The sequence below is a fragment of the Balaenoptera physalus genome (genome assembly GCF_965194825.1).
Source record: "Balaenoptera physalus genome assembly, chromosome: 5".
In the NCBI taxonomy this organism is placed as follows: Eukaryota; Metazoa; Chordata; class Mammalia; order Artiodactyla; family Balaenopteridae; genus Balaenoptera; species Balaenoptera physalus.
This window is the reverse complement of record NC_138884.1, coordinates 28121127-28148304: the sequence shown is the minus strand read 5'-3', so window position 1 is coordinate 28148304 and position 27178 is coordinate 28121127. Positions and strand designations below refer to the sequence as shown.

General features: G+C 39.3%; 1 protein-coding gene across 4 annotated transcripts; it reads right to left on the bottom strand.

The window, feature by feature from the left end:
• Positions 1 to 9229: 9229 nt before the first annotated feature.
• On the bottom strand, positions 9230 to 25842 carry ZNF330 (zinc finger protein 330). 4 transcript variants are annotated; one of them, XM_082463449.1, is made up of 11 exons: positions 25639 to 25831; positions 24132 to 24219; positions 23601 to 23732; positions 22110 to 22129; positions 21938 to 22008; positions 19792 to 19871; positions 16872 to 16998; positions 16310 to 16414; positions 12524 to 12570; positions 11354 to 11471; positions 9230 to 10190 (listed from the first exon to the last, which is right to left on the bottom strand). In XM_082463449.1, exons 3-11 carry the CDS (start codon positions 23718 to 23720, stop codon positions 9916 to 9918), a joined length of 963 nt encoding a protein of 320 aa, XP_082319575.1. In that variant the 5' UTR covers positions 23721 to 23732; positions 24132 to 24219; positions 25639 to 25831; the 3' UTR covers positions 9230 to 9915. The 4 variants fall into 4 exon arrangements, with proteins under 4 accessions (XP_082319575.1, XP_082319577.1, XP_082319576.1 ...); XM_082463451.1 differs by lacking the exon at positions 24132 to 24219 and having other exon boundaries at positions 25782 to 25842; XM_082463450.1 differs by lacking the exon at positions 24132 to 24219 and having other exon boundaries at positions 25630 to 25831.
• Between the last annotated feature and the right edge of the window lie 1336 nt (positions 25843 to 27178).

The window sequence follows — 27178 nt, the reverse complement described above, 5'->3', positions numbered from 1 at the left end:
CACACTGGCTATGTCAGTAATCTTTCATTTAACATTAACTATTGCCATGCAGAAGGGACTCAAGAAATACTTGTTGAATGGAATGAAGTGTTACCTTTGAGAATTTTTATTTTTTAAAGCCTCTAAGTGAAGAAGGTAAATCCAACACCTCCTACTATTATTTCCAAACTATAGGATGAATAAGATTTTAATGAGCAATATTTTTAGAATGCAAACCTGGTGGAGTAGACGCTTAGGAAACGTTTAAAGGTTAAGCAAAAAAGACTGGTACCTTACCCCCAAGAGCTTTACATTTCTAAAACACATTGACAAGCACACATATAACAAAAAGGGGATTTCAAAGAAGAAGGACATTTTGTCAAGTTGAAAGACAAAGAAGATCAAACGTTTTCTTTAGACTCAAGCTCAAAGCTGGGTGGAGAGGCCTGGGTGGCATTCCAGACTGAAATTCAGAGGAAAAATATTTTCTTTAAACTTTCCTTTTATCCACCAAAAAGAGTTTCCAGCCAAATAAAGCTTCAGTGACACTACTCCTTTTTTCCCCATGATTGTCTGGCAGCATTAAGTATATTTCTTTTTAAAAATAGAGATACCATCAGCAAAGGAAGATAATTTGATGAGCTCATCGGGTATATTATACACTCATGGGCTTAGACAGTAGTTGGCACCAGAGACTTAAAGGTCAAAACTATGTAGACTATGGGAACCCTATTTTCATTGTTTTTTTTAAAGTTTTTTTTTTTTTTTCTTTTGGAAGCTAAGAAAAACTTGATATCTAAGATTAGATTCAAGTAGATAAATGATGCTTTGTACTAAACCTACAAAATATGAGGAATATACAAGCTTACAGAGATGTTACACAGGTAACATGTAAATCTCAAACTTTAAAATAGTGTGTGTGTGTGTGTGTGTGTGTGTGTGTGTGTGTGTGTGTACGTGAGCCCTGCATATTTATAATTGTGGTTCTCCTATACAGTTGGTAGTCATTTCCTGGAATTAACCATGTAAAAAAATTTTTTGCCTCACAGTTGCATGAGCTATTTAGAGAGGCTACTGCTATTTGTACTCTGAACTTTATACCTGTGTTTAGCTCATAGATTTTGGACAAAAACAGCTATGCCCTCGTAACTGCTTCATCCCATGGACTCGTGGGAGTCCGCAGTTACATTCTCAGGGCTGTGCAAGGTCTCAGATATGAAATTCGGTCACAGACCATTTCTTTTCTCTCTGCACATTTTCTTATATTAACTCCAGTGTGGAATTTTCAATATACATCTAGCCCAGGGAAGTTGTACTGTCATGAAACCTTGCTTCTGCAACGTTTAGAATGAGTTTGTTTTGAAATTTCATTAATGATTTAGTCCTCATTGGCCTAGAAAAACCTCATAGGCAGTACTGAATAAAGAACTCCAGAGACCAAACGTGACAGCCATGATGACTGCCAGTATCAATAATTTAGCATCTTTGGTTTTCATTGCAGCCTGGTGACAGTATCCCATAGAGTATAGTTTCATGAGTCAGTTTTAGATTTCTTCATTAATGTAAACACTACCAGACAATGTGCTGATATTGTGGAAGATGTTTTCTACCCTTTACTTTCTCTTTTTGGGGAATTGCATCACTATAAATTTCTGCACCTCACTTGTGGTTTACCTAATAATCTTCACAGTAAACTTCACAGTAAACTGAGAGCATTTAAATTTTGATTGGAAATACTAATCATTCTACGTGAAAACATTTGATTCTATAGTTACAGAAACAGTAACAAAGTGTTAGCAGGCCAAGGCATTAACACTTTCATTTGAGGTTTTAGAAATAAGTCTGTTTCCTATGGCTATCGTAACAAATTACCACAAATTTAGTAGCTTAAAACAATGCGAATGTATTATCTTGCAGTTCTGTAGGTTAGGTGTCTGACACAGGTCTCACTGGACTAAACTGAAGGTGTTAGTGCGGCTGCATTCCTTTCTGAAGGCTCCAGGGGAGAATCCAATTCCCTTCCTTTTCTATTTCTAGAGGCTTCCCATATTCCTTGGCTTGTGGTCTCCTTCCTCAAAGCCATCAAGGGAGACCTGAGGGTTTTTTTCCCATTATATCGCTGTGACCTTTTCTTCTGCCCCCTCCTCAAGTTTAAGAATCTTTGTGATTACATTAGGCCCATCCAAGTAATCCAAAATAATCTCCCTGTTTTAAGATCAGCAGATTAGCAAACTTAACTCCATCTGTTATTTTAATTCCTCTTTGCAATGTAACATAACATATTCACAGTTTCCTGGGATTAAGATGTGGACCTCTTCGGGAAGCCATTATTCTGCCTACTGCACAAAGATAGATTTTTAATGATGCCAAAAATCTATGCATGAGTCAGAATCCCATGATCCTATCTATTTAAGCCTCAGGTACATAAGTTAACAAACTTTATTCTGTATGATAATATTCATTTCCTGTTAAGCTATAGATGCAACTCTATGCAGTTCTTAAATTAAAAAAGAAGAAAAAAGAAAAAAGCACAGCATTGAAATAGTTGGGATAAACTTAGCAATCTTCAGAAGACTCCAGAATAGGGTGGTAGGGTGGGAAACTAAACTAGATGACACTTAGGGTTCTTTCTAACTTTGTAGATCTGCTGCGGATCTGCAGAGCACTGCTCTTCTATTTATCCCTTCCTCTCCATCACCATGGAGACGTGGATGCTTAACTTTTCAGGGTATAGAAATTAATGACAAAATGTCCTCCCTAGAGATTCATCGAAACTACAGAATTCTCACCAAGTTAGCCTTAGGACTTTTTTCTGTGAATATAAAAATGTAACTTAAAAAAATTTTTTAAATAAAAATAACAATCACTGGTTACCGTGACAAGTAAAAACACATACTTATGTTAAACCTTCAATAAATATAATTTTTAAAACTTATATCGCCTAAATATAATGTTGGTAGTAAAAATTTTTCTTATTTTATTGATAGAAAACCACTGACAAGATTTTTTTTAAGACGAGATTACTAATACAACTAAGTTAACAGAGTTAGGTGTAGATACGCACACTACGGCAAGGAGATTTTTTTCATCCCTTTGTTCTTTGATGGATTAAAAATACAAACAGAATCCTTATAAATGTGGATGGAAAAATATGTCAAAGAAGAGTCAGCTCTGCAGAACTAGTTTCTATGTAGTAAAATATATGTTGATTATGACTGCACTTCAGCCATATTGGAGTAGCAGGGACCAGATTTACTCTCCCATCTGGAACAAGAAGGGACAAAATATATGAAATAACCATTTTCAAGACACAGGACATCAGGTAATGAAGGTGAAAATGATCCCTAAGAGATGAGAAACTAACAAGATGAAACTTACAGTTGCCCCAACTTACTTCCTTAAGAGATTTTGCAAGTTGCCGCACAGGCAAGGTGGAGCCCAGCAGATGCCCTGAGAGGAGGAGAAAGAGGTGAGAGTCTGGATAGGCTTGCACCTAAGCCTCTCAATGTAGTTTGGGAAATTTTAGCAAATTGCACTTAGCACATTCTTTTGCCTTCCTACAAAGATTCTTTATCAGAAACCCTCTGACCTTTATATATGTTGTGTTTTAACTGATTCATTATTAAGAACGCTTCAATATGTCTGACTTATCATTGTACTATCTATGCCTGATTCCACAAAATATGATTAAGAATATATTAAGCTGCATCCTTTGAATTGTTGCCATTAGTAAAATAAGTTGCCGGGGTCATTCTGTAAAGCACAGGGGTGCATGCTATATGGTCTATTCACTTCCTGAAACGGATTAATACATTCTGCATGAGCAGAAGCTCGTAGGTGACTTATAAAAGTCACTCTCACACACATCAATACAATATTCCAGCAAAGAACTTGCCAACCCATGACCAAAATGCAGACGAGGAAATTATATTTACCCCACGTTGTTAAGTGTCAGCTACTAGATTTTGTATAGGGATATTAACTTAATAGCTACTTGTCATGGTTGAGGCACGTTGAGCCAAAATAGCCAAATCAGTCGCTCAGTCACCAGATTTATGCTGTGCCCCAGGAAGGGCTTGATCCAGCTGAGGCAGCTCTGCAGCTGAGGCTGACCCAGAAGCAGACTGACTGCTACTTCCTCTGCTGGTTTCAGTGGCTTACCTGGTGGCATGACCCAGACCATCATCCTCCAGGGATCTAGTCACCATGCCCTTCACGGGCTGGGGTGCTTGGCCATGTCTATTTACCATCACAAGTGGGGCAAGGAACACACAGAAAATTCAAGTGAATCCCCTGGATTCCACCCAAATTCCTCTCTGTCCCCATTATATAAAAGCAGCCATACCTCCTCCAGATGAAGAGAGTCACTTATCTATACCAAGATGGTGATTTATCTTCTTGCCTCTTGGTCCCTGGACATAAAAAGCCAAGTTGGCAGGCACAGTTTATAGTTCAGTGGAGTGTTTATATTGGGTACTCTGAAGAAAGGTGTCCCCCTTGAGGACATAGAATTGTAATCAGCAGATCCCAGAGTCAGTTGCAGAGATGGGAAGCAAGATGTTCCCCAGTGAATCTGGGAGAGATGACAACTCCTGCTTCCATGTTTAGTCCCCATGGTGTTTACCCAGGGCTGTCGTAACAAATTACCACAAACTTGGTGGCTTAAAACAACAGAAATGTACTCTCCCACAGTTCAGGAGGCCAGAAGCCTAAAATCAAGTGTTGGCAGAGTATGTTCCTTCTGGAGCCTCTCAGGGAGAATCTGTCTCAAGTTTCTCTCCTAGCTTCTGGTGGTTGCCAGCAATCCTCGGCATTCCTTAGCTTGCAGCTGTATCACCCCAATCTCTGCCTCCGTCTTCACATGGCCTTCTTCCTTGTGTGTGTGTGTGTGTGTGTGTCCTCTCCTGTCTTATAAGGACACCAGTCTTCAATTTAGGGCCTACCCTAAACCCAGCATGACTTCATCTTAAATTAACTCATTACATCTACCTATGTCCTATTTCCACAAAAGGTCATATTCTGAGGTTCTGGGTAGACATGAATTTGGGGGGCACAGTATTAATTATAGACTAAATTCTGTCCTCTCAAAATTCACATGTTGAAGTCCTGACCCCCAATACCTTAGAATGTGACTGTATTTGGAGACAGGGCCTCTAAAGAAGTAACTAAGGTTAAATGAGGTCATATGGATGGGCCTCAATCCAGTATGACTGGTGTCCTTATAAGAGGAAGAGGCATTAGGGGTATGTGTACACAGAGAAAAGGCCATGTGAGCTCACAGTGAAAAAGTGGCCATCTGCAAACCAAAGAGAAAGGCCTTAGGAGAAACCAAACCTGCCAATACCTTGACCTTGGACTTCTAGACTCCACAACTGTGAGAAAATAATTTTCTGTTGTTTAAGCTACTCAGTCTGTAGTATTTTGTTATGGCAGCCCAAGAAGACTGTTAAATACACTGTTTAACTACCACCCCACCTCACACACACACATGGATTCTCTATTGGGAACACAATGGCATAGAAGTATCTTTGATTGAATGCGTATCTGTGACTTGAAGGATGAGGTCAAATCCTGGCAGAATACTGCCTCTGAGCTGCTGCTTGAGTCTTCAGCAACCGTTGCAACATATCCTCGGGCAGGAAGTTTCTGGGTGGCGTAGAGTGTGACACAGTGGATCTCGTGGTCACAGGCCTATTCCTGCTCCTTCTTAGCTTTAAAGATGGTCCCCTGAGCTGACACAATGTTATGTGGTTTCTCCTGCCAGTGAATCAAGCCTTCAGGTGCTGATGCTGGATGAGGCCCTACAAAAAGGAAAGGCAAACCTATTCCACTGAGAACGGACCACCGGCCTTTCTAGGCTGACTGCTCCGACCTGCCTCATAAAGCAGTGATGCCCTATCAGAGGCCCAGCATTCTTTTCTGCCGCCGATAGGTTTGACATTTTGCAGTGGTGGTAACTCTGGTAGCTTTAATAGATAAGTTGGAGTCCATGCTGGCCCAGGAGGTGTCTATAAGTCTCTAAATGCAGATGGCGTGGTCCTTTCTCTAGAACCTTAGGTGGCTGCATTGTGGTTCTCTTACTGCAGCTTGCCACACACTCCACAAAACACCTTTCTCCAGCACTGTGATCTCCAGTACAATAGCACCTCTCCTATGGCCCAGAAAGCAGGGCTGCTTCCCCTGCAACCCAGACCCACTGCAGAGCTCCTTCCTGCCGTGGGTCCCATGCAGAACAGGCAGCCTTAGCATCACTTGGTATATGGCCCGGAACACTATCCTAAGGTATGAAATATGCTGCCTCCAGAACCCAGGAGGCTCAGCGGGCATCGTGCTGCCTTCCTCATGGCAGGAGGTGTATGTAGCAATTTTCTACTGTGGAGGTGATACACTAGCCTGTCCCTAACCACTGGACCCCTAAAAATTTTATGGATGTGGCATATTGTTCATAAGGTTTATCCCCTACTCTCTGTAACACGTCTTACTAAGGCCTCATTGTTCTAGCTACTTTTCTTTTTTTTGAATTTTTTTTATACAGCATGTTCTTATTATCTATTTTATACATATTACTGTATATATGTCAATCCCAATCTCCCAATTCATCTCACCACCACCACCCCACCCCACCCCCACTCCTCCACCCCCCGTTTTCCCCCCTTGGTGCACATACGTTTGTTCTCTACATCTGTGTCTCTATTTCTGCCTTGTGTTCTAGCTACTTCTTGCTCATCCATCCTCAGCATACTACCATTGATGAAGCAGGTGCATATTCTTTAGGATAAAGTGGATAAATTAGAGTTAATAAAGCCCTGGGACAAAACTATTGAAGTATAGTGTCCATTCCATGTGAACGCAAATTGTTTCTGATCCCCTTTTTCGATGGAGAGAAATCATTTGCAAAATCCAAGACTACATTCCTTGGACTTGGGCTACATATATCTGCTCCAACAGAGAGGCCACATCTGGCATGGCATTTGCAATCAAGGTGGCTACTTGACTGAACTTGAAGTTGCCTATAGGCATCTTCCAGGATCCATGCAGTTTCAGCAGGGGAAAGATTGGTGAATTAATATAGATGGGATGGGATTTTCATCTCTGCATTTTTTAGATCCCTAAGGATGCCACTAATTTCTGCCATCATTCCAGGCTATACTATTGCTTTTTGCTATCTTGGCTGGGGTAAGGAGGAGGTAGGAGGGTAGTTAAGTTTCAGAGGCTTCCACTTAGCCTTCCAAACAGCCAGTGAAAACACTGTAACCTTGCACTTGGTCAAGACCCCTGTTATTATCTAACCCCTCCCTCACTTTAAGAAGGGAGCAAAAAGGACACTTTGAGTCTCTGGATAGCAGTATCAATTCAGACTCTGTCCAACAGACCTTGAAATATCTTATTTTCCTCCTTTCCCCAGAGTAGAATTATGAGTGAATGTCTCTAGGTTTTGGGGAAGCACTGGGGGACTAACTACCTTGTCCAGATGCCATGGTGCTACAGGGGGCTTCCTCCTGGGGACCTCTTTCATCGGTGGGCTATGGGTCTGAAAAGTGACTCAGGTCCAGAAACTGAGCAAGGGCTGATAATTCTTTATCAGGATAACCACCCTTCGGCCTCCATGTTATCTATCCTTGATGTTGTCCAGTGGTACAAAAACTAAGTAGTACTCTCATTGTTACCCATTTATTTTGCCCTTAAGCTTGCTGTATTCTATTAACCTTCTCCATAACTCTCTGCAGGTCAGGTCCCCTTGACTAACCACTCCCACCTTGGTAGTCATTACCATAATTGTGACCCCACTGACTTTTGGCAAATAGGTACTGCCACTGGCCACTATTATTTCAGGGTCTTATCACCCACTGCCATCAGCAAGCTAGGTTTTACAATAGTTTGTTTCTATTGTCAGAAGTAGCCTACAGAGTTACCACTGAGCTTCTGGGGGGCCCTCGTGCTCCTCTCATCAGCACACGTCTTTAGGGCCTTGTTAAATGGTATGTCTGTTGGGCCTTCCTGTGGAACATAATCATCCAAAGATAAATCTATCCATTCTGGCACATCCACTTCTCTCGACCTTTTCATTCTTTCCTCCACCATTTGCCACTCAACTTTGTTTAGAATTGGCCATTGCTTTTTCCATGTTTCTAGAAGCCATCCTGGTAGTGAGTTCACATCTCCTGGGATCCTAGCCGGGATGTTAAATCCCATTAAGAGAGTGCTTATCCTGCAACCCAAGGACCCAATGTGGGTGCTATTAGCAAACTCTCCCCTAATTTCATTCTGTCCCTCCTAATCAACAACTTCAGATTCCAGCCTCAATCATTCTCTTCCTGCTCCTCCCAATACATACAGGCCAATTCTTGCAGCTCCTTTGGGGTACAGTCTGTCTCCTGTCTCATCAGGCCCAGCCCTTCTCTAGCTGAGTTTTACTTAACCCTAATTACAGTTGCTCGACCCTAATTCTAGGTCTAGTGGCATGGAGATAAGGCAAGTCCTCAAGGGGGCACAGGTTGCCTGGGGAAAGAGACCTCTGCATCATCATCTAGCTTGGGAGTGGGTGAGGTGCCTTTGTCCTTAAGAGAGAGAAGTGGGCTATGACTGCGGGCTCAGAAAGTTCAGGAGTCTAGGGAGTGAAAATCTTCAGCGGCATCCATTGCAGTGTCTCCATCTCACTCGTCAGGGTCCTGGATATTCCCAAACAGTCCCTTGACCTTTGCATAATAGACCTGCCGTGATGGGCAACTGTCTTTGAAGTTTATCCATTCAGACTACTAACTCCTGGCTTGGTCCTCAGTTTTCTCAGTTCTCCTGCTGCAAGAGATGAAAGCTTTTTCCAGTGCATCTAGAGGCCCTCTGGCTTCCTGTTGCCTGTTATTGCCCTCAGCTGTTCATTATGTTTCTACGGAATAAAAATGGCTCAGCAATAGCCATCCGACCTGTTATCCATATGGCTACAATTTTCTCCATACTTTTCAAATGCCAGCCAGTCTGATGATGCATTCCTTTCTACCACACCATCCCAATTCACTGTCAGTGTAAACTGTAACCGCTGGAACTTGTGCCAGCAACTGTCTGTTCTCCACCTACCACAGATGATGGGGTTCAGCTGCATCACTTTGTGTCTATCACACACTATTAATCTCTGCTACCTATCTTGCATATTAGACAAAAAAAATGAAACAGTTTATACAAAAATATTGGAATGCTTTCCAAAATAGTCTTAAAATACTGAGAATAAGAAATCAAATAAAATATCAAAAGTATATAAGTGAGATACTAGATTTATTCAAAGAGAAATGAAATTTCCTGGGTAAAACATCTGTGTGATAATACCGATTCTGAAAAATGGCTATATAGTCACCTTTGTCTATACATTTAAGCATAAATAATAGGTATTGTTCAGGACACACACTGTGAAGAAAGAAATGAATGAGTCAATTGCTAAAACACACATATAACTACTTAAGATAACATGAATATTTAATGAAAATTTAGCGTAACATCTGACTTTTATCCTGTGGACAAACAAGAAAAAGTACAGTAATTCATTTTACCCATTACATTTTACAAAATCAGAATGATTTTCTAAGCAGTATTAATAAAAACAGCAATTGAATTTCAAACAAATATATTATCATCCTATTCCTTTATCCTGTATATGTATTTAATTGGCAAACCTACTAGATTACTGAAATCAGTAAAATCCAATCCATGATGCTTAATTGCTTGGATCGATAAACATCTTACATTTGAAATTCATTTTTCTTATGCTACAAGCCTGATTATCAGTTCCTATGAAAATGCTATGCCCTACTCCTTGCCCCAGTAAGTGTGACTAGTCTTTCACATAAGGCTAAGTGACAGTGCCTACGTCTGAATATCCACACACGATCCATCAAGCACACACATTCCAGCTCCTCAGACAAGGTCACCAATGGGCAAGCAGCTTTCCTAGTTCTCTTGTTCCTCATAGTGAGCATAGCCACTGGCATAGGTCCTTCCTAAATTCAAATTAGTAAACAAATCTGATGACTCAGCGTCTGAATCCTTTCCACCTTCATCTTCTTCCTCTTCATCATCCTCTGCTTCGTACTCATCTTCTTCCTCATCATGGTAGCTGCTATCACCATACTTATCAGATGCAAGGTTCTTCCAATAGGCATCATACCCAGAAGCTCCATCTCCCTCTTCACCTCCAGTCTGCCTGCCAAATTTCAGGGAGCGTGCTACGAAAGACAGATATGTATGTGGCACCTGATTAGCTCCAATTCTCTACATCCTCATTTTCCTCTACAATATATGAAGTGACATGAACTTGATTGGCTGCTTCTTACTCTCAAATGAAAAAGTCAGTCACATTTTCCTTATTTCCTCACTTAACATTTAACCGGAAAGAAAGGAGACCTTAGAAACAACAATCAGTTCCATCCTACTTAGAGTCTACATACACATCATATACAAGAAATGAGAAAGATGACAGTGTCATTTCATTAAATCTAGACAAAGTCGGAAAACGAAATAAGAATAATAGCATTCTCCATACATAAGTTAAATAAGGCATGTTAAAAACTAAAATGCCCTTTGTTTGATCAATTAAAAGTGCATTTTCAAATCACAGAACAGGTGATTTCATGTCATTACACTCTTCTCAAGAGAGCTACTTTATAATTCGGATGTCCTAGAAGACAAAGTCTGTCATTTCTTCTGCCTTAGTAGCAAAACAAAGTTGAGCGTAAAAAATTAAGTCTCACCTCACTGTATAACTATATCTTTGATTAAACAAAGTATTGTCAGAGTCATTTAGAATTATGGTTCCATTATACGTTTGGTAAAGAGTCAAATTCTCTTTAACAAAATTGTGAGCTTCATTACTGTAAGCATGTCTGTAGTAGTTGCATTCCTTCACAGAAAAGTTATATAAAAACTATAAAACAATTTCCTACAGTAGTGACATATAACATAATAAGCATCACTGCTCAAATATCACACACATAAGAATAGCTTCAAAATGAATTCAAACTTCCAAGTACTGAAGATTACCACCACTTGAACAGTGAGGATTTATTGCTACTCAATTATTTAAAATGAAGCCTCAGCAAAAACAGAAAAATCATTCTTTTTGGTCTTAAATTTCAGTATTCACTATGTCATTAACTGAAGCAAATGCCAAATATCAGAGTGAATGATGGTATATTTCTTAAGTTAAATTGAGAAATTTTACCCACAAATTTTCCAAGGCTATAAAATTCCATTTGCATAAGAGAACACATTCATCTTTTCAAATATGAAGAAAAGGCAAAAACAAAAACAGAAAGAGAAAAAAAAGAGATAAATCTTGTCTAAGCAAGAAAGCAAAATCACCCCAGTGGTATTTTAACAAGAGCCTTACTTGACATGCTGAGATCCTTAGTTTCCTGAGTTTCGTGTCCACATTTAGGGCAGGGAGGCCGTTTTCCTTTTTCGTGCTTAAACACCTTGCTCCTTGTATGATCATCACAGAAACAAGCCTATATAGGAGAAATAAAAATGAGCAAGTTAAATAAGTAATTCAAAAAATATACGAAGACATCACTTAGTATTTCAAGGAAATGTAAAGTTACATATATACTTTTGTTAGGGCAGAGGTTAAGAGTTTTGTTGGGACTGGTCATGCTCCTGATTTCAATTCCTTAAAGGAAGTGGTCTCTGCCAGGACTCTTCTGAACTATGGCCTAAACACAAGACAGAAAATATATGCAGGGTATGATATGTAGACACGTTTCTTCGTAAATATGAGTAGTCACAAAGCCTCTGATGACATAATGGTGACCAGCTTATCTACCTGCACAGAGCACACAGTCTAACTGGGGACACAGACAAGTGGAGAGGCAGCTACACACATTACGCATTGCAAGGGAAGGGAAGAGAAGCGCCAAACCAGACCCAGGATTCAGGAAAGGCTGCCTGGGAGATGTGAAGTCTTAGCCGAGATCTGAAGGAGAATGGGGGTGCAGCAGGGTAAGCAAAGACGGAAGAGTGATCTAAGGCAGAGGAAAACAGCACAGACAGAACTGGAGAAGAGTTGGGGGAGAATTAAGAGATAGGGTTAGGAGTATTAGTAGGAACCAGAGAAATGACTCTGAGAGGCAGTGAATCAGCTGCATCTGTTTAGTGATCTTTGACAAATGGAAATGCTGGAGACAAGGTCTAAGGAAACAGAACATTATGGAAATCTTCACTGTACTCAAACTCTACCAAACAAGTGCATTTTAACATAAAGTAAAATATACTCCCATCATTTTGGTCAGAATGTTCTCTATAAACATAAGGCATAAAAACACTGAGCTAAGATTCAGGAGACACATGCACTGGTGTCAACTCTGAGACAAGCCAACTGGATGACCTCTGAAATGTCTCTAAGCTGTCTCAACTTCATTCACAATCTCTAAAATAAAAGAAGTAAATTACATAATGTTTAAGGACCCCTGTAGATTTATTATAGCTATAAATAATCCAAGAGCTGGTGGATGAGTATGGGGATAGAAAACAAAAACTAAAACTAAAAAATATAAAAGTATACCTTACAACGGAGACAGGAATGCTGACCAAGCCGATTGCATGAAACACCTGTGAGGGAAAGTGCATAATATCCATTTTCAACCTTGGAATGAAAACACTATTTTCCACAGATTTATACTTGATGTACTATCTTAGATCAATTATCGTTTTTTTTTTTCTGTCTCATAACCTAGAGGATACAAAAAAATGAGATGGAATCCCCAGCCAGATGCAAGGAATCCAGCAATTGCACAGACACAGCAGTCTTTTATCCTCCAATCCCTTTCTATTGCTCCAAAACTAGGAGATGGCAAACTTCATTAACGATATTTAGGAAACTGAAATGGTAAAACATTTTTTCAGTGACACTGGCTGGACTCTTCACTTAAGGATATAACAGTTCAGGACTTCCCTGGTGGCGCAGTAGTTAAGAATCCGCCTGCCAATGCAGGGGACACAGGTTCGAGCGCTGGTCTGGAAGATCCCACATGCCACGGAGCAACTAAGCCCGTGAGCCACAACTACTGAGCCCGCGAGCCACAACTACTGAAGCCCGCACACCTAGAGCCCGTGCTCCACAACAAGAGAAGCCACCGCAATGAGAAGCCCGTGCACCGCAACGAAGAGTAGCCCCCGCTCGCCGCAACTAGAGAAAGCCCAGGTGCAGCAACGAAAACCCAACACAGCCAAAAAAAAAAAAGGATATAACTTCAATTTTTAAAAGAATAACTGTTTCCATTAATATATATTCTCTCCTCGTGTTGCAGGCTATTGCCATTTTTTGCAAACTTCTGATATGAGAATAAATACTTCAGGTGGAAAAGCGTGACTATGAAGAGAAAATAATACTCAAGTGGGCAGGAAAATAGATGGAAAAATCCTAAAATATTTTATCTCTATTTTAGTCAGTAAGCCACATTAATTTTGGTCATTATCTACAATTAATGCAGATATTAATGCAAATAATGCTCCTAAACTTAAGAGCAAATACTTTAGAAAAGCCAATTTGTCTGGCACATATTGAGTATGCCAAAAAACGGAAGACAAAAATAATTAAGAGAGGTATAGAAACAAGAAAACAAACTAAGCCTTACCCTGATATAGTCTAAATATAAACTATTAACTTTCAATTTACTTAGAGGTTTTGAAAAAGTAAAGAAAACAAAAGGAAATCTATCTTTGTAATTCAAATATTGCAGATGTTTCTAAGTTGGGGATTCTTTAAAGTTTGCCTGGGTCATGGGGAGCTTTTTCAATCTGAACAGGAAAGTATTTTTTTAAAAACTCAAAGATGATTTCTCAGTTATGTGTATTATTATTGCTTCTGTCTAACCATCCTGCTTCCTTCCACAGTGACACTGCTATTTCAGATGGATTTATATTACTTGCCCTACATGCTAATAAGAAAAGTAAAAGTCAACTGAGTACTTACTATATATATATATATATATATATATATATATATATATATATATATAAGGAATATATAAGTATACCAAATTACTCCAATAATCACTATATTATTTCAGTCTGTGGAGGAAAAAACCTGAAATCTCAATCATTTCTACTTGAAGATATGCCTAGAGAGTTCTTAGGTTCATTCTTCATTCAGTCAAAAGAGGATATATATCACCAAAATGCTATAAATCCCTTTCAAGTACAGAACCAGAACACAGGCTGAAAGTACAAAGTGCCCAACCCAGTTTCCCTGTGCACCAGGCATTTCTGATACAGAATCTTCTCCCATCCCCACCACCTGAACCTTTGACATGCCACAACGACACAATCCCAAGAAATTCGCTGTTGTCTATCACACCCTCACCCTTACGGCCGGGAACCCAAACCGCTAGGATGGCATGCGGCCTTGCCAGGCTTCTTCCCCTAATTACACCTCAAAAACACTCTGGCACTCCACTTCACTGCCCTGTTATTTTTCTCCCCAAGAGTTAAAATCTTGAACTTATATAAAAACTGCATTTCTCCCAGATTCTAAAAAATATTGTGACTTTCCTAGTTTTAGACTGGGGAATGGTTTTCTTTTTAAATCTATTTCTATGTCTTCCGAGTATTTTAAAAGAAAGCAGGTTAGAATACATCAAAGCCTGCTGACAATAAGCCATTTAAATTTGAAGTCCCCGGGCCACTTTTATTATTTTAAAAAATAAAGGCAGAGTACACACATGTGTTTTGTTTTTGTTTTTGTTTTTTCTCCTCGAAACATACTTCCCACTGGTTATACAGGCAAAGAAGTATTTTATAGAATTTCCGTATCTTCCAATTCATAGTTGTACAGTCAAATCCAAAAATGATGAGATATGACCAACTAAGGGAGTACAAACAATCTATCTTTGGGACTTATATGTATGATTAGGACAGTGTTTCAGAGAAAATATTTCAAGTAGTGAATGGCAACTGGCAAAGGAAAAATGGCAAAGAAAAAATAAAGCAATGAAAAAAAAGGAAAGAAAGACGATAAATTATAGTAAACCAAGGAAACCTGTGAATCTGCAATGAGAATGACTTTAATATGAGGTATCAAAGGCATGGTAATAGATTTATCTTAAAATCCTTTCAATTATTCAGTGTCTCTATTTTTCCTTTGTCTTTCACTGAATCACTAAAACTTCTTGATGGAAATATAGCCTTATCACTTACAGTTGCCTGTCTTTGGGGTTTAAATGCTACGAAATACACAAAGTTCCCAAGTCCCAAATAAAATAATCCAATTTTTATATTATACATTCTGCAGAAGCCTAGGAACAGCTCAGAAAGGCTAACTACTCTGAGATGTTCCTTTAATCCTTTGAGATTTTCTTTATAAATATCACAAGAATTACATACGTGTGTGTATGTGTGTCTTAGACTGATGACTTATCAACTTTAAATTTATAGATGAGTATAGGGATTAGCATTTCATAGCAGAACAAGAACCAAATTGAAGAAAGTGAATTTGGAATTTCAGTCTTCCCTACAGTGGTATCTACTATTTAATGAGGGCTTTGTAAGTGACAGGTGCCACACTCATGCTTTATATGGATTCTCACTTCAATTAACTCTTTGAAAAAATTAGCATCTTTCTTTAATACATAACAAAATTCAGGTTTAGAAAGATTTGGTGAGTTGCCCAAAAACATATGGCCAATAAGTAGAATTCAAGTAATGCCTGAATCTAAAACTTGAGCTTTTGAGAACCAACAGAATAGAAATAAAATAAAATGCAATCTATCTCTAAAGATGATACCATGAAACACTGGTTCTCAAACTAGAATATACATGAGAGTTATGTGTGCAGGTTAAATACAGATGCCTGGCACCTGCCACCCACTTAAAGATAGAACCTCCAGGGATGAGACCTTGACACCTGTACTTTTAAATAACCTCCACAGGTGTTTCTGATGCACAGTCCTGCCTAAGAGTCACTGGAACCAACCAGCAGGAACAAACTAGGGGTGTACCACTTATCCGGGGACACCTGAAAACAGGGTGGGGGAGGGTATGTTAGTTGTTATAATAACTTGGAAGTGAAAATGACATTTAATATTCAGGATCAGGAATGCTACAAGTCCTGCAATGCCTGATCAATCCCACAAAACGAAGAACTGACCCAACCAAAATGTCACTGGCACACTGCTGGACAAAACTGGACTGTATGTGTTCTGAATTTTTTCTACAAACAGAAAATAGATATTGAATTAAATTACAGTCCATAAGAGGCCACATGAAACAACAGATTCCTTTTTCATTAAGTTTAACACTTATACTATTAAGAATCTTGGGTATAAAGAACATCTAATATATAAAAACTTACATTTAAATGTTTCCGCTTCTAAAACCTGGCAGCTGGCTTGATGTTCAAACTGATCATCTTCACAAAGAAAGTTATGGCAAAAAGAACAACTGAAAATTCTGCCTCCTATTGGATTAAAGAACAAAACCCACAAATGTAAATATGATAAAGTTTAATTTAAAAAACTTATCTGTAAAACTGCTCAGAAAAGATGGCAAGTTATTTCAGATTTACACCAAAATAGCACGGCAGTTTTTGTTCTGGCAAAGGCTACAAAGAAAACTGACAAATTGAACCATAAAAGAGTGAACTTCCACTGTACCCTGGCTACCCATATATACTCACAATGCTCAGAGACACTTCCTCCCCTGTAACTCCCCTCCCTACCTGCCTAGGTAAAAATCCTAGTATTGCCTGTTACTGCTGGTATAAATCCCTTTTCCAACTAAACTGATAACCAAAACAGTGCCAGTACTTACGATTGACAGTATCCTAAAAAAAATCATAAAAAAAGAGCATCCAGAACGTGTCAAAGTCAGCCTTCACTTCCAGCAAAGCTCATCATTTGTATGTAACCACTCACCGTGGTCCCAGACACCCCGTTCACATTCCACACACTCAGCATCGGTAAGCGGGCAGACACAGGCGTGTGTACTGAGACACTTCCTACCGTGACAAACCCAAGCTTCACAGAAGTCACATATTGCACCCTGCAACCAAAGAACATGAAAAATTAACCTTTGACACAACTGGCTGCAGCCACAGTTTAAGCAGCGGCAACCACCAAAATTATATACATTTAGCCACTTATCAACCTTCAGTGATAATGAGTGGCTTCATTAAAGAAAATGTACTGTTTAAGCCAAAATTAAAGAGTGTTTCCTGAAAATCAAACTACTTCACCAATAGCTATTTACAATATACAAATCTATAAATCAAAAGAAAAAGAAGCAAAAGGGAAACTATACACTTACGCTAATATTAATCATTAAAATAAGTCAAAGAGCTGACACTGTTGCCCCCAAACTGAATTTTACAATAAATTAAATGAAGTCTAGAGCCCATAATTTAAGCGTTCCTGTCTATAGCAATTCTGGTAACAAAATTAAGTTTTTTCAAATACTAACATTCCTGACTTAAGAAAGTTCCTTCTTATCTGTGTAATTTATAAAATAAATATATAGCTTTTCTAGAATAACAGAGAGAAAATATTAAACTTCTGCCAGCATCTTTTTTAAGGTAACTTATGCATTAAATCATTATTATAACTCTTTGTTAAATAAAACTAAAATATAATATCTGGAACTAAATGACAGGGTGAGACTTTCCAATTCTCTGTCAAGGTAAGACAGTAAGACTACACACACCTTTTTTTTTTTTTTTTTTTTAAAGACAATTTTTTTTTTTTTTAAGCAGATATTCATTTTTAATTATTTATTTATTTATTTATTTATTTATTTTTGGCTGTGTTGGGTCTTCGTTTCTGTGCGAGGGCTTTCTCCAGTTGCGGCGAGCGGGGGCCACTCTTCATCGCGGTGCGCGGGCCTCTCACTATCGCGGCCTCTCTTGTTGCGGAGCACAGGCTCCAGACGCGCAGGCTCAGTAGTTGTGGCTCACGGGCCTAGTTGCTCCGCGGCATGTGGGATCTTCCCAGACCAGGGCTCGAACCCGTGTCCCCTGCATTAGCAGGCAGATTCTCAACCACTACGCCACCAGGGAAGCCCTACACACACCTTTAATAACACAATGACATCTACAGAACACTAAGAGCTAGAAAGAATCTTAAGGAAATTGAACTGGACGGTTTTTCCTTTCCAGGTGAGGAGGGACAGGGGCCTGAGACTAAGTCCAAGTTCTAGAGCTACATTACAGCTGAGCTGTGATTCAAATCCAAGTCTTCCAACCCTCAAAATTCACTGTTCTACTATTCAAGGCACTGTAACAAAAGTGGAGAAGTGCAAATAGGAAGAATGTTTTGGGACTTGTAAAAATAGATTACCAGTGTAGATAGCAAGTCCTCGAATCTATCTCTTGGATTACTCAGGGTTCTAGCAAGAGAAAAATGACACATTAAACTGGGTAATCCAGGGGAGTTTAAAGAGATAATTCACAAAGAACAGGGAAGGGCTTCGAAAAAACATCAGGGATGATGCAGATACTACCCCTAGGGCTGAAGGGCCAAGGGCAGGGAAGGGAGGGAGGTTCTACAACCGCAAGAGAGAGCCAGCCGTATGCAGAGGACTACCTGGTCATATGGAGAGGAACTGGTGGCCAATCCATGTCGAAACCAGGATAAGCTGGTAGGGCGTAAGCTGGGAGAATAAACACCCGGAGATAATTTCCTCCTATCGTCAGGTCTCTTGCCAAAGTCCTTTTTGGGCGGCTGAACCCAAAAAGAAGCCCTAAGTAAGACACTGATCCAGTCCACCACACAAGTCAGGCTCCCAGGGCAAATCAGGGTGAAGAGTCAGGGAGAGGGAATCTTAATCAGCAAATAGAAGATGGCCAGAAAACCACTTTTCTAGAATTTAGAGCTAATGATGCATGATTCTACTTTAATGTATTCTTTATATAAGAGATTATTCATACTCATACAACTCAGTAAATTAAAAAAATAATAATTTGATAAATCTAGACATAAGCAAACTACCAAGGAAGATTACAACAGCTTCTGAATAAAGATAACACTGACGATGCTATACTTAAAATAAAGAATCTTCATAAGATGATTATGAATAATTCCAGCTCTTCTATAAGATAGCCACTCATGAAAAATATAAAGGTCTGCCTCATGATGGAAAATTACATGTTCTTGGAAAATTATGAATATTCTACTATAAATATTACTTTCCTCATGGACTGACATTTGGACCTAAGAATAAATTCACACAATAGAATACAGTAAAACTGGTCAAAAGGATAACATTTTTTTTGAAAAAACGAGCAAAAAGCCTCACACAATGCAACTGTTTCTATTATGTAAAATAATGAATTTTCTTTGAAACGTCTACATGTAACGAAGACATAATGACATGTAATGAACTACATGTAACTACATGTAGTAAAGAGCGTAATTCTGTGTTAACTATGTACTCTTTTTTGAAACGTAAAGCTTTAAAAAAACAATTAATCCTAGGTTCTCTTGGAACTAGGTTGCTTATTTAACCAAAAGACTGAATTTTAGTTTAGCAGGACTTTCAGTATAGTAAATAATATTTTGTGATGCCTAATTAAGATATATTAGAAAGGTATCACTAACAAATGAATGTTGTTTAGGTCAACATTAGATCAGTTTCCCTTCCTTATACATTTCCCAATAAGAAAGAAGAAAGCAGTCAAAAACAAGTGGGTAATAAGTGAAAATCATACAAAAACATGCCACAGATAACCCAGATAACTCCAGACTGATTACATTTAGAAAAAAATAACTGCATATTGGTCAGAATGCCTTCTCCTTATCCTTGGAAACCTACTGGTCTAAAAGATAACTACAAGAAGCTTACCACCATGGCAAGGCCAGTACTGTAGACACCAGCATGTTTTATGACACAGTCAGAAGACTTCATCATGCACTTTGTTTTCCCTAGCAAAGAAACAAAAATTTTCACTATTAGTCTTGCAAAGTAGTACATACAAATATTCACTAATTCCTCTTTTTATCTAGCCCAAGTTCCTATGGAAATAATTTGAAAATAGAGACCAGCACTATTTACTGCTTATATAACTGGAAAAAGAAAATGGATATAACTGAGACCTCATTACTTGAGTCAGATCTTTTGAGATTAGGAATTTATATGATAATTCATGTTTGTACTAAAATCAAAATTTGAAGGTTATGCTTTGTAATCTAATAATCACTAAAGCAGTTTAAAAATCTTGTGAATTTTCAGATGAATTCAGGGAGATTTTTAAATGATATGCTTTAAAAGTGAATTTTACATTTTATAATTCACAATAAAGGCAGTCTGATTTGAAGTTACTGCTTCTTTCTTTCCCTAGAACATATCAAACCAAAGCAAATCAAATAATAATTATGCAGATTATCTGGTTCATTTTTTTATGTTTAACCATAGTTAAACATTTACAAACTTAGCCCCCGGGTAAACATTCTTCTAAAAGAATTGTCCAATAAGTGCCCAAATGAGCACAAAAATCAGGAATATAGTGATAAAGCTAAAAATCACAATACAGCCACAAGAGCTCTTATCTAGCAGCGAATCACCAACCCGAAACACTGTCAGGAAATTCACTTATCACATGCTGCGAGAGGATTAATGGTGACATATTAATCACGCATCTCAGACTCCACAAAGCAGAACACGAAAGAAACAGAAGATGCTCAATTTTCCACTACCTTGATTACCTAAGAAACAAAGCTAGACAACAGGAAATGGGAAGAGAAACAGGAAATGAGGGGCAGCAGCCCCCCAGCTGCTCCCTGTCTAACACTAAGGACAAGAATCGGTGAGTGGGAAGTGTATCCGTGCACAGCACCACAAACGCTGAAAACAGGGGAAGGGCCTAGCGACAGCTTATCTCAATCTTCTCCACAGTCTATTTCCTCACTCTACATCCATTTGTCTTTTGTAAATAAGGATATAAAAACTGGCAAATGACTGGTCTATCTAGGCCAGTGTTCTCTTTCCATTAATTACAGACCTCAAAGCCATCTCTGAAAGCTAGAACTACACTAGAAACATTCAGGGGTGTGGCCCTAAGCCTTCCTAACTTTCTGCAATGTTATCATGCATAACATTTAAATGAGCATATCGCAAACTGTGTTTCACCTGAAACTATTATCCCATAAGCAAAGGGGATACTTGTTCAAATAAAAGTTTGGGGGGCAAATCTGGAGTCAAGACAATTAATCAGGTTTCTTTACTGGAGGTCTTCAGAACTTTTAACACATACATAGGTAAGAGAACTCTCCCAGGTGGGAATGAGGGAATGAAACACGCAGCGTGTCTCAAATGTATGCTCTGCTTTAAGAAATACCTATTAATATCTCAAGTGTTCTGTGGAAGACTATTTGGGAAACATGGATCTTGTTCTATGAACTAGTATTTAGTTTTACTCTGAATAATCATTTACTCTGAATAAAAGTTTCCACTTATACTTGGGAACTAGGTAAGTGGCTTAGGAACTCTATTCTACTCACTTGGGAATACATGTGAGGAAATTCAAGAATCATACGCTAAGAACCAAACAGAAAAACAACTGATCACAAAAACTGGCACCAGGTAAATGTGGAATAAAATTATTTTTAACAGCCTAACACACTGCAGGCAGTATCAGCAGAAATCAAAATTTAGGAAAGTAAACAAAGGATATCGACAAGACTAAGACAGTATAAATAAAAATGCAGCATCACCAAATGTTATTAGTCTGAAATCTAATCTTTCCATGTTTAAAACAACACGTGGTACCTTTATCTAAACTGTATCTTAATTATTTTCCAGCATTACATCAAAGAGACAAAACCAAGACTTGACAGTTTTTTGATAGGCCAAATAACATTTTATGTAGTCTTATTAATAGTAAGGCATAACGTTACTGTAAATGATAATGATGAACCCACAGGTTCAAACTGATTAAATGCCAAACAAATGTTTGATAAAAGAAAAGCATGTGTTTTGATCATATACTTACCACACTGTGCACAAATTGGTAACTTCTGTACAGAATTACAAAAATAGCAAAATGCTCTATTCTTCTGCCGTCTTGTCATGTAAAAGAAAATTTTAAAATTTAGTCAATATCAGATAAAAGGTCAGTCTATATTACTACATATAGATAGAAAAAGAAATAAATAAAAATTTACCTCTGACACTTGTCACATTCCTGTAAAATATAAAAACATAACATTAATTTTTCTACTGGCTAAAAACTGCAAAGTTACCCGCATTATAAAGAATACCGTTTTTCATGCTAAAATTTAAGTGACATTTGCCCAAACCCTCCAATTCCACCCATGAATACAAGCATCTATACATACTTTAACAACAAAGGTATGTTTTGGGGCATACCACACTAGAGAAAGAAGTGGCCTTTTCACAAAAGAGGCTAAATACAGTAGTGGTCTGTCTTTTGGATTTTTTTTTAAGCAATCAGAAAAATAATACAGAACGAACACAAGAAACAGTAGAGAACACAGTATGCTGAAGCTCACAGAAAATCCAGAATTCTAAACATGGTATTAAGAAGCTCTCCACAGTCTGGTCTCTAACCACTTTTCAAACCTCACTGGCCTATTCTCTTTAGATTCAAGTCACTATTTGCCAGCCATTCTCAAAATATGTCTTGTATTTCTTCTTTTCCATGCCTTACTTATTCTAATACTTTTCCCTGAAAAGTCCCTCCTCACTTCTTTACCTGCTGGAAGTCCTGGTGATGATCCCACCTCCTCTGTGAACTGTACCCCATCCCCACACTCACCTTTATCACCTCTTAGTCCTAATGAACCTTAATCCCAATTGTACCTTTTCTGCAGCACTTACCAAAGTCTAGCCCTCACTGTATATATTTAGGTATGAGTGATTTCTTTGTCTGTCCTCCTTCTCTAGAAATCACCCTGACATGGACGAGGGAGTCCCCACCGTCCTATCTGTGCTATGTAATCTCGCTCCCCCTCACCCCCCCACCAGCCCAGTACAAATGCTGGTTAATCCTGGGATGGGCACCCACCCAAGCCCAACCCATCAGAGTCCTTTCCCTCTCTTAGGGCAACAATATGTGATGTGAGACATGGGAGCTGTGAACCCAGTGGCTATGAACCCCCAAAAATGGAATAAAACAATCTGAGAAAATGGAACTAAATAAAAGCAAAAGACAGAACTACAAGTTGTTTCAGGTTCCAGCTGTCCCTGCATCCCAGCTACATCCATGCCCTTCCCAACTACACAAGTTAGCCCATTACTTATTCAACAAACTATTTCTCCCTGAAGTTACTTAGGTTGGATTTCTGTCATTGATAAACATTAAGTAATACAGAAAACAACTGAGCTATAAGCTTGTGGAAACCAGGACTATGTCATGGTAATGATGACTTAAGATGAAAAGGCTCCAATTAATAGGACAAACTGAGGAAGGTATACTAGGTTAGAGAAGCTGGAGAATGTCACACAGTTCCTAGTGTGTATTCCTGTTCAGTACATATCTATTTGTCACCAACAGTAGCCAAGGTAATATGATAGGTTTCAGAAACAACAAAATCAAACAAAATTCACCACTACTCAGTGTTAATGAAAACAACAGACATGCCTTTAACATAGATTTATATAGTTTTTCAACCGATAACCAAAAAAACTGTTACCATTGAAGCATTGCACGGGTGTTTAGCTAAATCGATAGTGCTTCTTGATGCTCTTAGTTGTTTTTCACGTTCCCGGCGATTCTCTGCCTTCTTCCTCGCACCAGTCTTTTTTTTAGGCATCTCCCCTTCTTTCTACACAAGCAAACAGAGAAGATATAATTGCCTTGTTGCATCTGCTATTTTAAAGAAACTAAGGAATACCAGAATGAAATCTTCTAATTCTCAAACTTTAAACTCAACCCTGCTATTCTGATGGTTAAGCACATTTTAAGCCTTTATGCATCATTTAGCACACATCATCCCAAACAGATGGCTTTTAAAATAAGGCACTTCTTTGTATTACCGAACAGTTCTAAAATATGTAAACATCAAAAAGATTTACCCTAACAGCCAAAATGGTTTTCTTTCCCACAGAGCAAAAAAAAAGTTCCTCTGATACTCAATATTCTTTAAAAATTACTCTGTACCAAGTGAAAAAAAATTATTAGGAATCTATAATTAACAAGAATCATTTAAAAGTATATTATTTACCCAGTTTATATCACTTTTTTAAGCCATATACTCAGATGACCTGATGCTGCCAAGTCTTCAAGTATGTCTAATTTATCCCATGTAATACCTAAATAAAACATCTAATAGTCAAGTCAAATGACAACATTAACTACAGAGCCAAACCTCCCTCTCCGAAAAGATATTAAAGGCATCAGAGTAGCTTTGACTCCCTGAAAGCTGCCTTTCCCGCTACTTTTACCTGCAGTGAGCATGTAATTTTAACAGGGTTCAAATTTAAGAGTATGTGTTTACCACACATATCAAAATAAGGACTTTAAAACTGGCTTTTATCAGGTAGTTGAAAGAACTACCTCATTTAGAAAAACAAGGTTTTCACTAAATAACACATTTTTATTTGGCTTTTCATCCCATCTGAAGACACAAGTTCCCTGAGGATTCCAGCCCTATCTTTCTTGACAATATCTTTCTTTGCCTATCTTTCTTTGCCTCCCAGCCCTGCCTGGCATAAATTAAGCCCTTAACAAATGAAGAGATACACGAATGAATGAGTCCATGTGCTTGCTTTGAAACAGAATCTCAAATTTCTTAATATTCTTCAAAATACATGTATTTTTTTAAAAAGTCTTTTCTAAGAGTGGTTCTCAAAAATCAACTGTGGAATTCCCTAAAAGCACAGATTTAGACTTCTAGGCTCAATCCAAGATCTACAAATTCCAAACCTCCAAGCACGGTTTTAAGTTTCACTGGTGACTGACACACAACCTTCCTGAAGACAAAAATATTCAAAGAAACCAAAGTCGTGTCCATGATACAGGGAGAGAGTTCCATGAAAGCACACCTTGACACTTACATTCTCATTACAATACAGCAAAATCATACACCAGCTTGTACCTGGAACAATACTAACGCCACTCGTAAAGTTGTCCTACTTTCCGGGTTTCAACTCTAATGTTGGAATGCCCAATCAAAAAACCGCGCGGTGGTTAGTTGCAACTTAAAAATATGAACAAACCAGGCGAGAAGGTTTAGTGGGTGGTTACCCGGAGTAACGTCCAAGTCCACTAGGTCACCCTTCCGGTATTTACCATGACAAAACTTACAGGGTGAAAAATTGTGTACTGCCCTCGCCAAAGGAGCTACAAAAATAATCACAGGGTGATCACTGGTTGAATTTTCTGCGTCCCCCGGGGAGAACCAGCTGGGAAAGTTGAGCCTCATTTTCTTCCTCTCTAGTTTGTTTTGTAAACTTAAAGAGTGAATTCTATGTCTTAGCGTTATATGCGTTTTAAGCCCTTCTCCAGGAACGCTCCCACTTCTTCAGGATGTGGCCCGTGCCACGAAATGAGAAAACAGGCCCGGGGCCACTGCGGCTTTGGAGGCAAAGCCTGCAGCCGGAGGACCCAGCGGGGTGCAGGGGGAGCCCAGGGGAGAGTCGGCGGAGGTGCCACGCGACTCGGGGAACCGACGGCCATCCCCGCCCGCGGGGCACCCTCCCTCGCGCGCGCTCCGGGCCGACCTCGCTCACCCTCGCGGGGAGGCCGGGCTCACTCCGGGGGCCGAGGGGCAGGGAATGGCGTGAGGCCGGCCCGCGGCGGCTGTAGATCCAATTCGAGGACCACAATTCCGGGGGAAAAAAATGCTACTAAGCCCCGAGGAAGGCGGACAGACCTGCTTCCAGGTACTAGGAGCCGGACCGGATGTCCTCTGACGTCAGCACGTCGACAGGGGAAGGCCCGCCCACTTCTCTTCGCTCCGCCCCGTCACCCCCCCTTCCGCTGGGGGCGGGTCTCCCGATCCTGGGCGGAGGACCTGACTGAGAGAAGAGGAAAAATGGGGGAACAGAAGGAGAGAAAGGGTGGGAAAGGCACCTCAATTTTATGTTTTCAGAAAAGGAGAAATCTAAGCGAAGAGAAAAATCTAAAAAGAAAAAGGAAATGAACTTACGACCTGGTAGTGGATCAGTTGACTCAAACAGAAAATTCTTGCCTAATTCCTCTGGAAACTTTGTGCTACCCGCATATTCTGTGCCCTCACATCCCACTTTCCGTGTTTGCTCCACAAGTTGTCCCTTTAGTTGTCCAGTGAAGTTCTGTACTACCCTCCTTTGTCTATTTCCACTGGCCTTCTGGAATTCCATTCTTTTGTGAACAAATTCTTCCACATTCTGAGCCTCTAGTGTGTTTGCTGCCTGTCCTTAGCTGAAACCTAACATCACCCCCACCCCCCTTGCAGAGTCCGCTTGCTTTAAACTTGAAAGTGAAGGTTGCTCCTTTTCCCACACTTCCTTCATGTCTTGGTTAGGGGGGTGGGGTGTGTCCCCTTGCTTCCCAGTGCCTCACTCACATCCTCGTTTTTATGTAGCAGTGCCACTTTTTATCCTTCCTTGTTGCTATGTTTTACCCTCTCCTCACTGATGGAAGACTCTGGAACCTGACTTCCAACTTGTGCCATCACCCAGAATCACATTAATATCTAAATGGAAGACCCATCCTCTAGGGTTCTGGATTTCTTCATCTCCAGTAGCCATCACCTCTGCTCCAAGACAGGCACCCACTCTCATGACTGTACCCCAGGCCTTGTCATCAGGTGGAACTACTCCACCACTAAAATCCAAAATTCAAACATCTAACCAACCAACTTCCTATATCACCAACTCTCTCAGCTGTCCCTAACGAAGACTTCGAATCTCATGATCCTTCTCTTTTCCCCTATCAATTATCCCCCTGCTTTCTTCCCTTCATTTCTTCCCCAGTTAATAAAACACAGTTCATCACTTCAGTCACAATTTTCCATGTTTTTGTCCTGAGCAAACTAACTGGAACATTCCTAATTCTGTTAATTCAACAGCTTGCCTTTTCTTTCCTACTCTGGACATCTGAGTGTTATTAAGGAGAAAAAAAGTTACACAATCATGATTCTACTCTAAATCCAAAGTCACTGACCTCCACAGGTCTTTCAAAATTGCCCTGCAAGCCTCCTATATTTTCCTAATCAAGCCCATCATTCTAATTTTTCATGAGGGCTTTATCACATCTTCTTCCCTTTCATCAAACTTCTACCACTTC

Coding starts and splice junctions, on each gene's coding strand:
- ZNF330 (XM_082463451.1), bottom strand. CDS start 23,720: ATGCCTAAAAAAAAGACTGGTGCGAGGAAGAAGGCAGAGAATCGCCGG. Junction 11,472..12,523: donor ATTCCTGTCTCCGTTGTAAG/GTATACTTTTAT, acceptor TCTCCTATATAG/GCTTGTTTCTGTGATGATCA. Junction 10,191..11,353: donor TAAGGATCTCAGCATGTCAA/GTAAGGCTCTTG, acceptor TGTCTTTCGTAG/CACGCTCCCTGAAATTTGGC.